Source organism: Cylas formicarius, unplaced genomic scaffold (genome assembly GCF_029955315.1).
Source record: "Cylas formicarius isolate icCylForm1 unplaced genomic scaffold, icCylForm1.1 PGA_scaffold_4__25_contigs__length_36172078, whole genome shotgun sequence".
Taxonomy (NCBI): Eukaryota; Metazoa; Arthropoda; class Insecta; order Coleoptera; family Brentidae; genus Cylas; species Cylas formicarius.
Window position 1 is genome coordinate 23,026,742 of NW_026844334.1, and position 15,107 is coordinate 23,041,848.

Sequence of the window (15,107 nt, forward strand, 5' to 3'; positions counted from 1 at the left end):
AGCGTAGTAACACGCAAGAAAAAGTAAATGAAAATCTCGCAGACATCAGAGAAGAAAATGTGAACACTATTGATGTCCAGAACAGGTCGAAGAACATATAAGTTGCGTTACAGCGAGCAGGGGAGAGTACCCTAACTCTTAATAAAGTTAAAAAGCAGGAATGGATGACGACCGAAATTATGAACCTGATGGAGGAAAGACGAGACTACAAACCGAAAAATGAAGCAAAATACAAGGAACTGAATCAAAAGATCAAAAGAAAAATTAAGGAAGCTAAAGAGGGCTGGTTGTCCGAAAATTATTAGGAAATAGAAGAATACAAAAAAAGATATGATATTAAAAGATCAAGGCAAGCTTCCACACCAAAAGACACAAAGGGGAAACTCATTATTGACATGAAAGACAAAGTAAAGAGGAGGACAGAATACATAGAATAACTGTTTAAGAATGAAAGACCAATAATTTAAATCATACCAAATGAAACAAGCCCGGAAATATTAAAAAGTGAAGTAAAAATTGTCAAAACGGAAAATCTGCAGGACTAGATGAAATTGCCGTAGAATTACTGAGGTTCATAGACGATAGCACAATTGACACAATCGTCAACCTATTTAATACCATTTATAGAACAGGCATCGTTCCAGAAGGGTGGCTTTCATCAACGTTAGTCTCTCTCCCAAGAATGTTCAGAACTGTTGCATTAATGAATCACCCATTGGAAGTATTTCTAAAGATAATCCATAAAAGAATATTTAAAAAGCTTGAGGAAGACATGAGTGACACACAACTGAGATTTAGAAGTAGACTAGGAACATGGTAAGCAGATTTGGTGTGAATATTTTGATGTAAAGATGTCTAAATATAAACCAGGAGCTTTATGTGTGTTTTATAGATTTCCAAAAGGCTTTTGATAGGATTCGTCATGAAAAACTGTATCAAATTCTCAAGAGGAACAACATTGGTAGTCGAGATATTAACATAATAACTAAACCATATTGAAATCAGACAAGAGATAGGTTGACCGAAGACATTAGATCTGCCAAGGCCTTCCCCTTCTATTTAATTTGTTTAGCGAAGCCATATGTCAGCTAGCTCCGATGGGACAACATACAATATGCTGACGACACGTTGTTATTGGCAGACTGTTTGACAGACTTACAGTACTTACTCGAAAACATCAATAATTCTAGTAATACCCATGGGCTGAAACTGAATCTTTAAAAAACAAAATTAATGGTAATATAAAAAAAACCAACGGTTACTGTTGACTTGCTAATCTCTAGCACAAAAATTGAAAGATTCAAATCATACAAATATCTGGGGACCTTGATTACTGAAAATAACGAACAACCTGGAAAAATTAAATGTAGAATAGAAATAGCAAGACAGGCTTTTATTAAAGGTTTCTATGCTGTCGAGACATCAACTTAAATTTGAAAGTTTTGCTGTATGGTGTGGATGCATGGACTCTGAAACAAAACAATATCAAAAACATTGAAGCATTTGAAATGTGGTGCTATAGGAGAACGTGGAGGATATTATGGACAGAGAGAGTGACAAACGAGGATGTGCTGTCAGGAATGACAAAAGAACGTAAACTAATAAAAGCTATAAAAAGAAGAAAATTGGAATATATCGGTCATACAATGAGGGGCGAAAGATACGAGCTGTTGAGGCTTATCATCCAAGCAAGCATCAAGGGAAAGAGAGGGTAGGACGTAGGAGAAGGTCCTAGTTAAAAAATTTGAGAGATTGGTATGGATATAGCTCGATAGAATTGTTCAAATCTTCAATTGTTTGATGGGCACCCAAACGATTTATCTAAATACGTAACTCTTTGTCAAACTTTTAATGATAAATTTTATAATACTAGAGAACCTAATTGCTTCGAAAATATCTGTGTATTGAATTGTCTAATTAGTGAACAAAAAGGAAATGCAAAACTCTTTTCAAAGATCCGAAAAAATCAAAAAGATTGTTGATATATGTACTTGAATCTTTTTTTAATGCTATTACACCTTATTCAAACGTTGCAGCATAATCAAAATGAGTTGGCTGAAAGTATTTTCAAAAAACAACATTCTTCGAAATTAAAACATTCTCTCGAAATTAAGCCAGAGCTTCCAGCAAATATGTGAAAATGACAAATACTTAAAATCGGAGGTTAACCAAATAGCTCTAATTGTTCAAAAATCAGCTTATGTTTAGTAAAGATTTCAAATACAGATCATATTCACATATGAAGTTATTCACAATTTTACAAGATTTAGAAAATTCTACAACTTTCTTAAAATTAAAAAATATTCACCCAAGTATAATTCAAATTAAAGATTTGTTTAACAAGCTTTTTATTTTGCAAACTAAAGTAGGAAAACAACAAATGATTCTACCTGCAACTTTAGAAAACGCTTTTATTTTTGAAAAATTACTTCAATTAAAAATTACTTTCTTACAATACAATAACGTATATTTGCATCTCTATTCATTTCCCATAAGACATGAAGGTTGGTTTAGGGTTGTTTTGCCGCGTCTAAAGTATTTGATGAAAACAGAATTGCAATATGCATACCAGAATGAGCTATGCAGAGAAGCTACTAAGAACCTATACATCCGTATCCACGAAGAACTTAAGAAAAATGAAAATCTACAAAAAACAAACTGCCGTAAAACGCAACATAAAATCACCCAGCCAATTCAATCAATTGGAAAAATGCCAATCAATGGATTCTAGTAGTTCCCGAGGAACAAAAGGGTCAATTTAAATGTAACGCTCATGACGAACATCAAAATCTCCATCGAATATACCAAGTTAAACTTCCAAATAGATGCCTTATGAAATTTAATCATCAAATAATAAATAATAATCCTAGAACAATCAACTCCGGTATCGAACCAATAGTGTTTCCTCACCTGCTAAATATACGAATACAACAAAGTTCGTTGGACTTAACTATTCCTCTGAAGGGAATTAAATTAGATAAACTTAATAATTTAAGAGTTCCACACTTCTGAAGTTCTCGGAGTTCTCCAAATATCCAAGTATCATATCATTATCATAATTAGTCTTTGTGTGCTTGCATGCTACAAAAAGTTATTACAGTCAAGATGTGCTAAATCAACAATGAAGAGACCACCAACGAACGCTATTTTACATTTTCTGGGTAAAGATATGTTGTTGTAACGAACATCTTATAAAATTAAATAAATTTTTTAAAAAAGACGACGCGACGGTCGTCTCAACTAGTTCATTCATGTTTCTGTGATTATGCAAACAGTTAGTTTCAACTAGCTTTTTGCACTCGTCCTCTATTAATAATAGATTTATTCTAAACTATTTAACATTCGACTTTCCCTTAAGACGTAGAGCAGAAAATACTCTATAAAAACAGAATTTATCCCTACTTAAAAAAGTGTTCATTTTAGTTATTTGTAATATAAAATTGTTTCTCAAAAACCGGGATTTTAACTTCAAGAATACGCCGCTTTAGTCATAAGTTTTCGCGCTAAGTCTTTACGACAATTACTTTTCGAGATAAGGACGATTGGCTGCCATCTTAATAGTGATGCAAAATTCTTTAAAAAATTAAATGCAACAATATTGCATTTTGCACTGCATGAAATCCTTAATGGTTGAAAAATTACGATTTCACCAGTTGAATTAGATTTCTTTTTTTTATTTTATTATAACTAAATTTTCTGTCTTCGATATTTTGGGCTAGGACTAAAATGCCGAGATTTGATTTTTAATAAAAAAAGTCATATTGTTGCATTTAATTTTTTAGCGCTCTAGCGGCGTCACCATGAATTAGAAATATCACAGCTACAACGGATTTGATAGAGTAATAAATGCTTTTTCCAACGAAACCAAGTTGGTTAAAATCGGTTCTCAGTCCTATTAATTAAAAAAAAAAACAATTAATCATTCCCACTACTTTATTTTACTAGATACGATGATTATTATTACTTGGATAAATCTTAGCTATAAACAGCATGTAAATTTTGTTGGTACATTTACTACTTCAGTAATACATTTTTTTACCGCCAGTCTCGGCGACTAACAGTTTGCGAGATACAGTACTTCGCGTTCTTATCTGACTACCTTCGAAATAAGTACTTAAGCGCATAATTCAGGTATGTCGATAATATGTTGCTACGTAAATTCAGCCCTTGCTACCTATTAATCATTTTGGTTTATCTAGATTATATATTTAGTACTACTGACAAGATGGCACGAAAATATGCCGCACGTGTCATCCCAAATTATCTGAACGAAAACACACAATTACCAACTTTTTTTTTTAATCATAAACGTACGTATCATATCGGGAATTTGGTCTATCTGTTATACAATACAACAAAAATTTGTAAATTTGGTATTACTGAAATTAAAGTCCAAGGGAACTATCGTGGTAAAGTGTCTTTAAAACGGTCGTAATTTCGATCATACCGGAAGTTCGCCCAAGTTGCTTGTTCTCATTTTGTCTTGTCGCTGAGCCTTATCGTTTTTAAAATATTTATTTTCTATCAAAGACACCTGTAGATGGATGAATTTTTGTAAATTTTTATTGTGCTATGCCTTTTAATTTGAAAAAAATTATATATATATATATATATATATATATATATATATATATATATATATATATATATATATATATATATATATATATATATATATATTCTCACGTATTGATTCACGGATGGAAAAATGTGTTGACACTATATTCCGGGATATCATCCGTTCGCTCGTTGAACTCCGACTGGAATCCTGCATCCGACTGGAATCCTGCAGACGTTTCGCCAAAATCTCACTTGGCATCTTCAATGCTCGCGCTCCGAGTGTTCGAAGTGTTTTCGGAGCGCGAGCATTGAAGATGCCAAGTGAGATTTTGGCGAAACGTCTGCAGGATTCCAGTCGGATGCAGGATTTGCAGGATTCCAGTCGGATGCAGGATTTGCAGGATTCCAGTCGGATGCAGGATTCCAGTCGGAGTTCAACGAGCGAACGGATGATATCCCGGAATATAGTGTCATCATTATATATATATATATATATATATATATATATATATATATATATATATATATATATATATATATATCTATATATATCTATATATATATAAAAATATATATATATATATATATATATATATATATATATATATATATATATATATATATATATATATATATATATATATATATATATATATATATATATATATATATATATATATATATATATATATATATATATATATATATATATATATATATATATATATATATATATATATATATATATATATATATATATATTAACCCAAGACTTATTATAACTCTCTCACTCTTATCTACCCTTTTGTGTATGCTAGTTGCAAGTTTGAATAAAATTTTATTCCGCTCTATTGTGCAATTTTTGAAATCACTTTTCCGCTCTCCCCACATTTGCTTGGACTAAGGAGGTTTTTTTGTAAAATAGTAAACGTCAGTTTTTAAGCGGGTACACAAATAGATTTATTTACTTTTTAACTACGTTTTTCGCCAAGTCATTTTTTACATTGACGTACAGTAAACAATCTGAAACCCGTTTATCGCTAAAAAAATCTCGTCAGATATGAAATTTCAATTGTTTTCGCGTTTTGGGGAAATTATATATATAACAAAGTTTTGTTCAGTTAAAGTGTGTATCTGTATGTAATTAATATTAATAAATAAGTCATTTCTGTTCTCAATTCGAACTTTTCAAAATAAAATATCTAACTTTAGTTTTCTATTAGGAAACCCTTTTTCGCAGCAGAATTCATTAGAGCACAATTTAAATTGTTAATCTTGGTTTTACTGAATAACCGTTATGAAATTACAACGGGTCATAGACATCTATATGCTCTTTTATATTTTTTAAATTATATTATCATATTATACATCTTAATAATTCAACACTCACAACACATACACACACACACACACACACACACACACACACACACACACTCGCGCGCGCGCGGTTCAACACTATAACGGAGTAGCTATCATAATCAATAAAAATATAGAAGGAGCAGTAGCTGGATTTCTATCTATATCAGATAGGTTTGCAGCACTAAGAATGAGACATCCAACAATTTTACCATGATTTGAGGGTAACATTGAATGACCTTAAGAAAGAAGATATAACTTGGCTCCTTGCAGATTTCAATGCCAAAGTTGGAAATAGAGAAGATAACGTGCTGGGAAAATACGGACTTGGCACCCGCAACGATAGAGGAGATATGTTAGTCGAGTTTTGCATACTCTTGAATACATTCTTTAAGCTCCCACTTAGACGATTATACCCATGGAAGCCTCCGGCTGACAACAAGAAAATGCTGTAAAATCAGCGACATTAACTCTGAACACAATTTAATCCTCTCTGTGATAAGACGAGAAGAATAAATCTTCAACAGCTAATAGATATGCAGAAAATGAAAGACCCCAACATCAGACAACGTGTCAAAGCAACAACCAATAGAAGTCTTGAAGAAGCGAAAACGAAAAGTGAGCAGGGCATTGAGTAAAGCTGGAAAAGCATTAAAGGAGCTGCAAAATCTGTAACGGAAAAATATTTAACTCGAACAGAAGGAAAGAAAAACACAAAATGAATGACTGATGACATACTGAAACTAATGGAGGAACGTCGAAAATATAAAAACAAAAACCAAGAGGAATATAAACAAATACATAAAACTATATTGGGAAATATCAAACAAGCTAAGGAAGCATGGCTAACAGAAAAGTGTGAGTAGCTTGAGAAAAAGCACGACGCATTCAACGTACACAAGAAGCAAGGTACATGTCAAAAGGCAAAAAATCAAATATCATCAATGATCAAAATGGCAAAGCAATTTGGGAAACGGATGAAAAAATTAAAAGATGGGAAGAATATATGTCTTAACTGTTTCATGAAGAAAATTATGAGGATTCCAGAACGCATAGAAGTAAAAGAGATCATTAATATTACTTAAGAAGAAACAATCAAATCAGAGCGGAACTTCTTAAAGAATTGGAAGAGGACCACATGACACCCTATCAAAGTTATTCAATAAAATATATCAACATGCCAAGAGAATGGCTTCTATCAATTCCTAACTCCAGCAACGCCAAAAAATGCGAAAAACATCGCACGATTAGCTTTATGCGTCTTGTCCTGAAGGTTTTTTTTGTATATAACCCACAATAGTATACGCCCTCAAATAGAACAACATATCGGGGAAACGCAAATGGAATTTAGAAATGGCCTAGGTACCAGAAGGGCCTTATTTGGAATTCAAGTATTGATCCAAAGAGCTTGCGACATTAATTGCGAGGTGTTTCTTTGAATCAGTGATTTTGAAAAGGCGTTTGACAAAGTCCGACATAAAAAGGTCTTCGAAATATTACAGCCATCAGGAATAAAAAATGCTGATATAAGTATCATTGTCGACCTATATACTCAACAAAAAGCCATATTCTGAGTAGCAGATTCTACCGAAATAAATATACAAAAACGTGTCCGTTTTATCACCTTTATTATTTAAGTCTACGCGGAGCATCTCTTCAATGAAGCTTTCACTGAAAGTAAGGATGACTGGTTAACTGAGAAATGCTTATTACATATAATCTCAGAAGGTTTACAGAGATTAATCAACAGAATCGTAAATATATGTGAAGAATATGGCATGAGCTTAAACATAAAGAAGACCAAGATTATGATCAATAGCAAAAATCCAAACGCGAAAAACACTAAGCTCGAAAAAGTAGAAACATTTCCTTATCTTAGTTGCAGCTTGAACAAAAGATAGAAAAAGCACAATCAAATCTCCAAATACGACTGCGATTCCTCAAATGTTAAGTGTTCTCTGTAATGCTCTATGGTGTGGAGGTCTGGACTCTTACAGCAGCTACAGAAAGGCGAGTGGGGACATTTGAGATGTAGGGCTACCGTAGAATAAGACACATCTCATGGACACACCATTGAACTAACGACGCCATCCTACAAAGAATGAATAAAAATAAAGAACTCTTAAATACCATCAAGGAGAGTACATTATCAGAAATGAAAAATATCGAACACTCAAACTTATAACACAGGGAAAACTAGAAGGCAACGTTACACAACCTTAGGCAATGGACATCTGTCGAACTGATCAGGACGGCAGTAGACAAAGTTAGATGGGACAATATAATTGCCAAACGTCAACAGATGATAAGGCATTAGAAAAAGAAGAATAACTTATATTAATAAAGTGTCAAATTATCTTCCAATGGCCAAATTATTCCCTATTTTTCATTTTATTTCTGACAAGTGTGATGAACTCGAATTCGTTTCAAAAATCCAAAAACTTCATAAAACTTATTGAACGCGATCAAATAACAAGCTCCGCACTGCCTTAAGCAGAAAAGGAGTTTTTCTAATGAGGAGGAAAAAAAAATTGGATCAAAACAAAAATGTCTTTAATGCTATTAATTTCGAAAAATACAATCAAGTAAAGTTAAAAAGTTGATCTAGCTTCAAATCAATACATATATCTAAGCTACAATCACAAGTTATTATCACTAACATTTGCACTTTAATTTCACTAAAAAACATCACAAGATTACTTAATTTTGATTTTGTGGAGTTTCAACTTAAATCCCAGCATTTCCGATAAGACACCAGATAGGGCTGAAAGTATTACCAATTTGGTAACATTGTAAAGTATCGGATTGGCCGAAAAACCAGATATCTTGAAGGGATTCTCCAATTCCTAAATAAAAAATAGGTACAAAAAAACAATTGATTGGAAAAACTGTCATTGTCGGAATTACCTTTAGCAAGTCAATGGCCAGCTTCAGTACATTATTTGCAACTGTTAATTCTTCTTTCTTATGTGGTTTCTGTTCCATCTGCACATGCAAATTAATCTGTTCAGTAATAAGTACTGACAAGTTTCTGTACTTCTTGTTAATTTTGATACCGAGTGTCATAAACCGTAAAAGCATAATCCCCAATGCTAAACACCACACTATGGCCTCCAAGTAATACTGCGAAAATGATACTGTTTCCTAAAAATCGAAACCAATTTAACAATTATACTAAACACATGCTAGTTGAATGGTTTAATAAGATCAATATGAATGGGATCTCCCATTGCTATATTCCTATTCTGAGAGTATAAAATTTTAATACACAATGAAGACCTGTAAGGTTTTAATCTATTGTAGGTACCAGTAGCAGTAGTGGTGGTTATATCAGTCTTATGTAAATGTGCAACAGGAAAAGAGGATTGCGTAGTTGACTTAAAATATTAGTAAAGTTCAATCGATTCTTTGCAACAGTATCATAATTTGCTAATCGTAATTGATTTATTTTATATCTATATCTTCTAAAATACCATATCAATCTTATCAATGTTTTGTGTACTGTGCTTTCTCTAAGGCAATTAGTTTTTGGGTACCAAAACAGCAAAAGTGATGTGTGACGTAAGTGTCAAAAAAACGTCAAAATACCATCCGTGACTAAAACCTACAGAAAACATCCGATCGATTCCAACTCCATGATTAAAGTACCAGAAATATCAGAAATGACTCACGACCATAGATAACTCTCGATCACTGCGTAATTGGGTATTTTACGGTAGGCAGTACAAAAGCATTATTATATTTCATTTTATTTTAACCGTGGTCCCTAGCCATTTCTGACATTTCCGGTACTTTAGAGTCATGAGGTTTAGGATGTTTTAGTAGCTTTTAACCATGAAGGTACAAGTCATTCGGTGAATGAATACATGCTGTTTTGCGGTAATCTACCCAAAAACTAATATTTTTCAAACTTGTTCCATAACACCCCAAAATTTGAATATAACAATAGACTGCATATCTTGGTTGCTGGAAAACGGAATTTAAATCTCAATGAAAGACTCGTCCAGTTTCCGGAAAGTTTTTGCTAGACGAGTTCCATGACTAAGGCAATGGTATAAATAATTTTACAACTTAAGCAAAAAATTATTTGCCTAGAATTTCAGAACGCATATAGCAAAAACGAGGTCCAGACAAAGCAACGATAATTATTATCGCAATCATGATGTTTAAAAAAATTTGACATACCACATGTCAAACCGCTAAATAACACAAAACTGCCATCATTGAGATGATCTTCCTGTGTTGAAATGACCGTTTCCAACTTGAGTCACTTTAATTTCTCCTCTAAGGAAAAAAACCATGTTTATTCTTAACTCGCTAATATTTACCTTTAGTACTTCCGCGCATAAGAATCCTAAAAGCAATAGAGCAACTACAAATGCTGAAGAAACTATCACGTCTACAGATCGTTGTGGACCTCGCTTTTTTAAATATGACCGGACAGAAAGCCATGTCTTGATATTTCTAACCTGAAAATGTTTAGGAAAAGATAATAATTTAAAGTGTGTTGTATTAGTAACACACCTTATTGAGCCTGAAATGAGGAATACCTGACTTTCTTGCTCGCCGAGAAGATGTCAAGTGTGAAAATAGTTTCGCATAGAGTAAACGTTGTTTAAATGTTCTTTCTGCGACCGCCAACAAGAAAAATACAATGCACGCTAATATAAATCTTTCAATCATTGCAATTACTATTATCGCCCTTTCTCTATAAAAAAAAAAAAACAAAAATAATCAACTATAACTAGGCAACATGTAAAAACTATTAAAAAAAAAATTAAATGTATGAATGACCACAGAATTTAAAGACCAAATCTCATAATTTAAATTCAAACGTCAGACACTCGTTGTAGTAGTTGCAGCCTAAAATTCGAGAGAAATAGCTAAAAAGGTTTGGTGTAAAGTTCTTAATGTGCCACTGATTGTATCCCCATTGCCCGAAATTTGTATCTGCAGTGGATAATATAAAATAAACCATACTAAAAGCTAATTTCATTGCTTCTAAGAATACATTTTTGTTGGATTATGTAATGCTAGTTAAAGGCAAAACCTGTGACGTTATAATGGATTTCAATCGATACTTCCATATTTTAATTATAATTTTGAAAATGTCATCTCCTACAATTAATATGCATACAGAGGATAAGAACAATCGTTACAAACCAAAAACTAAATTTCATATGCTTTGGTTGAACCTTAACATCCCAACCAAACAATTCTCGCTGGTTCTGTTATTTTGTTCCCGCCAATTTATAAACACGGGCTTGTGGTAAATACACATTAATTATTACTAGTATCGTTTAAAAACTTTTGAATATTTGAATATTTCTTTCTTCAAAATTTCTTAAAAGAACCTTGTTTGGAATGTGTGTTCCAGGAGAAATCCATATTTGGATTAGAAAGGAAATGATCTGGACTCAACCAAACAAAATATTAACTCAACTTCTGGATGGAGTTCAAATCCACTAATTAATTTATATAACGCCCTGTATACATGAAAATTTGCGCAAACTCTCCCAAAAACTTACAAATTTGTAGATCCCCATGCCACATTACTCAACTGAGTCATCCTCGACGGCAGTTCTTCTGCAATGATAGTTAATGCAGTCAACGGCGACGCTGACATTACAAATTGGCTACTGACGTTGCGCCACATATCTATAAACTGATTCACTTCTGAAGTGTCTTCTGACAATTGGCAAAAGCACGGCAACAACGCCAGCATTGCCGATACAACAATGCCAGCGTAGAAATAATCGGACGTCATTAGGGTAGTGTCAACCTTGGCTATGATTGCAGAACTGATGTCCAGCATCGTCAGGTCAGCTTTTTTTATTTCATTCCGCTCCCATATTGTGCAGGTTGCTAAAACGAACATTAAATTTGTATCCGTCTCACAGAAAAGTCATAAATAGTATTTATAAATTACAAATGCTAAGAGAAAACTTCCAGAATTTTTTAAACTATAAAACCCGGTTCTTTTAATTAAACCAGAAAAAAACAATTTGCACAATGTACTATTTAACAAATAATTATTGGAAACTGCTTTCTACTCCCAAAGTGTGAAATAAATAGGATAGGTATTTGCCGCAAGCCAGTATTAAATATCTTAAGTTCTGATAGTTAGGCAACATGTAAAGCTTTTAAGTTAAGGAGTGAGATGTATTCTGTGCACCTCATCATGCAGCGTTTTTCGTTACTAAAAATAACTATTTAAAAACTGTAGACATTTTATTAAAATTCATTAAAAAAACAACAAAGCATATGTAAAACTAAGTCACTATGCCAACATAAATTTGAATTTTTAAAAATTTAAATGTGGATTCTCTCACCTTTAACAGATGGAGGATTCAAAAGGATATTTGTGTCACCATCCAACCAGAAACAGTCAGAACAACGTTCTGCAGGTGGGGCATCAGATACATCATCCAAGTCACTACTGCAATCTTCACTATTAGTGGTGACTCCAGCAGCCCAATCCCGCGGAGATGAAAGTGCTTCATTTTCTGTATCGCAAGTACTGTCCAATACAGATGTAACTGCTATAGTAGGTAAATGATGGGCTGAACTGCGTCTTTTGGACTAAAACAAATGGTCTGTGTTAACTTGCAGCTTAGAAGCATTTTGATAAAAATACCAGTGATTGTTTCTTGTAATTAAAACATGTCTCTCCTTCGCTTTCTGTATCAGTGGAGCATACTTTTGGTGTTCTGACGTCTTCTAGCTGTTGAACCCATTGTTCACATTTCTTACATGATGTGCAATTGGGTGATGGTTCATCATTAAGCTCATCCTTCTGATCTCCTTTTTTGCAGTGTAGACAGCTTCCATCTAAGCTGTCAGCATTTTGTTGCTCTTCTTTTTCCTCAGTTTTTATTTCTTCTACATCTATATGAGATGGTTTTGTATCAGAATGAGAATCTTGGGAATCAGTCTGGACTGGACAAAACAAATTGCATAAGAATCACTTTTTGAGAAAATTAAATGAACTTTTACCTTTATCTGTATGACTAGTTTCAGTAGGAACAATTTCTTCTTCGCTGGCTCTTGAACCACTTCCATTAAGACTTTCAAAACCATCATCATCAACATTAGCATGTTTAAACCAAGGCCTGAGATTTAATCTAAAGGATGTTATGTTTTGTATTTATTTACACTTTCAAAATAAGCAATTATATAACATTTTACATCATACCAGCTTTAAATGGCACCTGCTTTTATTTTAAGAGAGAAAGGCAGAACCAAGAAAATGAAGCAAAAACTAAATTGAATTTTATGGTAATTATGATAAATTATGAAAGTTTTTTTTTATCTTACATTTCACTTGATGTACCTTTTTTCTCGTAAAATATTTAGTAAAAAATGACATAAAGCAGCTATCCAAACTAAAACAAACTTGCTAAAATCCAACTCCAAAAAACAGAAAACAAAACTTACCTATATTTCTGTCTTACTAGATAAGAATTAAACTGCAAATTAAAGGCACCAATTCCTTGTGTTTTGGATCGGGAGAACCTACAAAAATTAAGAATCAAATCAATTAATAGTATCAAGTACTACATAACAGTACTAAAATGTACAATGTACACAAGTATCTCAATATCCACTATTTCAAAATTACCAGAACCAATAAGAAACAGTATCTGGTTTTGAAAGATGTGACTGTCACACTAACCAAATATACACATCTAGTTTCATTAGAAAAACAAAAAAGTCGTGTCATAAAATTCAACATAAACTCTTTCCTTATTATCAAAATAAAAAAGTGTGGTATAATAACAATTGTCAATATAATAATTTACACACCTCCTTCCAGACTCTGTTCTCAGGGATTCAGGCAAATCTTTAAACTGCAATTTCTTTCCACTTCTCCTCCTCCTATTATCTTGCTTATCAGGGATAGTGGCAACCATTTGTGAATGAATGAGAGTAAGTATCCACGCCATAAGTAAAGGAACAAAGATCTCCATACAAGAAACTGCCTAAATATCATGTGTTGACAAATAAAACAGTTAAAATAGAATAAACTTTTACCTCAGCCTGTGATGAATATTTAAGGCAATAATTATAATATATTGCGGCATTTATGATTTGGGTTAAATACAAGGACAAAGCCAGAACAAAAAATCTCCGTGAGGTTTGGTGTAACCACCACTTTCCATAAAAGGGAAGAAACAAACATCTGAACGTAGCTAATTTAGCCACTTTCATGAAACCCTGCTGAGGTTTGGCTTTTGTAAAGGAAGATCCTATAATTAATAACAATTCAGCAAAACAAAACTCTGAAAGTTAACCTTTCAAGTACCTCTAACCAAATCTAGATCAATCAACTCTGTATTGGGTTTACCACTTCTCATTTGAACATGATTCAAGCTGTATATTCTCTGTTCTCTTTGTTCTATCTTCGTTTCCCATAACTGCTTATCATAAGTACCAATCTTGTGCTGATACCTTTAAGAAAGATATATTTAAATAAGTTTTATACTTATTTATTTTTGTTGCAATATTTGCAATGTTAACTAATAAAACTAAAGAATTCATTAGGTATGCAAATCTAAAAAAGTCAATAAAAGAGAAAATTACACTGAAGCTTTTTGTATTTTCAAAAAAGTGGGTTGCAAAAGCATAGCCATTATATAAAAAAAAGTGGATAATAATTTCTGAAGAATTAAAATATGAATGCAAACACAACGAAATTTTGTGTATACTCCATATCCTTATACACTTAGGAAAGACTAATAAATCCATCAGAACATAAACTTACCATAAAAATATATCTTCAATACCCATTTATTTTTATCCGTATAGTTTAATAAACTGTCATTACTCCAATGATAAATCAAAAAATTTACTGTGAATTTGAAAAAAAACCTTTTATATTACTTCACAACAATGAACAAAGGATTAGTCGATAAGACAGAAAAGAAACGCTCAGCTGATTGTTGTGAGCTTTCGCCGAGAAGGTTAAAAGTTTACGAGGTCACACACACAGACCACAAATCCAACAAATCGAGATGAGGTTAATGAAACAAGCTTTTTAAAAGGTTTAAAATTTAAAATCTGCTCTTCAAAGAGTAATTAAGAAACCTTTTATGACAATTCAGGAAAAAAATATATCTTTTAGCACCTCTGGAAAATTGCATTAGCAGCAGTGCCAAAATTTAAGAAAAAGAATACTTTAGAACTAC

General features: G+C 32.6%; 1 protein-coding gene across 3 annotated transcripts; it reads right to left on the reverse strand.

Annotated features, from left to right (window-relative positions):
* Window positions 1-8,455: 8,455 nt before the first annotated feature.
* On the reverse strand, window positions 8,456-14,862 carry LOC132700568 (protein phtf). 3 transcript variants are annotated; one of them, XM_060667978.1, is made up of 13 exons: window positions 14,684-14,862; window positions 14,225-14,370; window positions 13,954-14,168; window positions 13,726-13,901; window positions 13,357-13,434; window positions 12,916-13,043; window positions 12,557-12,807; window positions 12,252-12,501; window positions 11,448-11,784; window positions 10,444-10,627; window positions 10,248-10,388; window positions 8,827-9,063; window positions 8,456-8,765 (listed from the first exon to the last, which is right to left on the reverse strand). In XM_060667978.1, the coding sequence occupies exons 1-13, from the start codon at window positions 14,707-14,709 to the stop codon at window positions 8,616-8,618; spliced, it is 2,319 nt and encodes a 772-aa protein (XP_060523961.1). In that variant the 5' UTR covers window positions 14,710-14,862; the 3' UTR covers window positions 8,456-8,615. The 3 variants fall into 3 exon arrangements, 2 of the variants coding, with proteins under 2 accessions (XP_060523961.1, XP_060523960.1); XM_060667977.1 differs by having other exon boundaries at window positions 12,557-12,858; XR_009618656.1 differs by lacking the exon at window positions 8,456-8,765 and adding an exon at window positions 10,105-10,203 and having other exon boundaries at window positions 8,926-9,063; window positions 10,257-10,388; window positions 12,557-12,858.
* Between the last annotated feature and the right edge of the window lie 245 nt (window positions 14,863-15,107).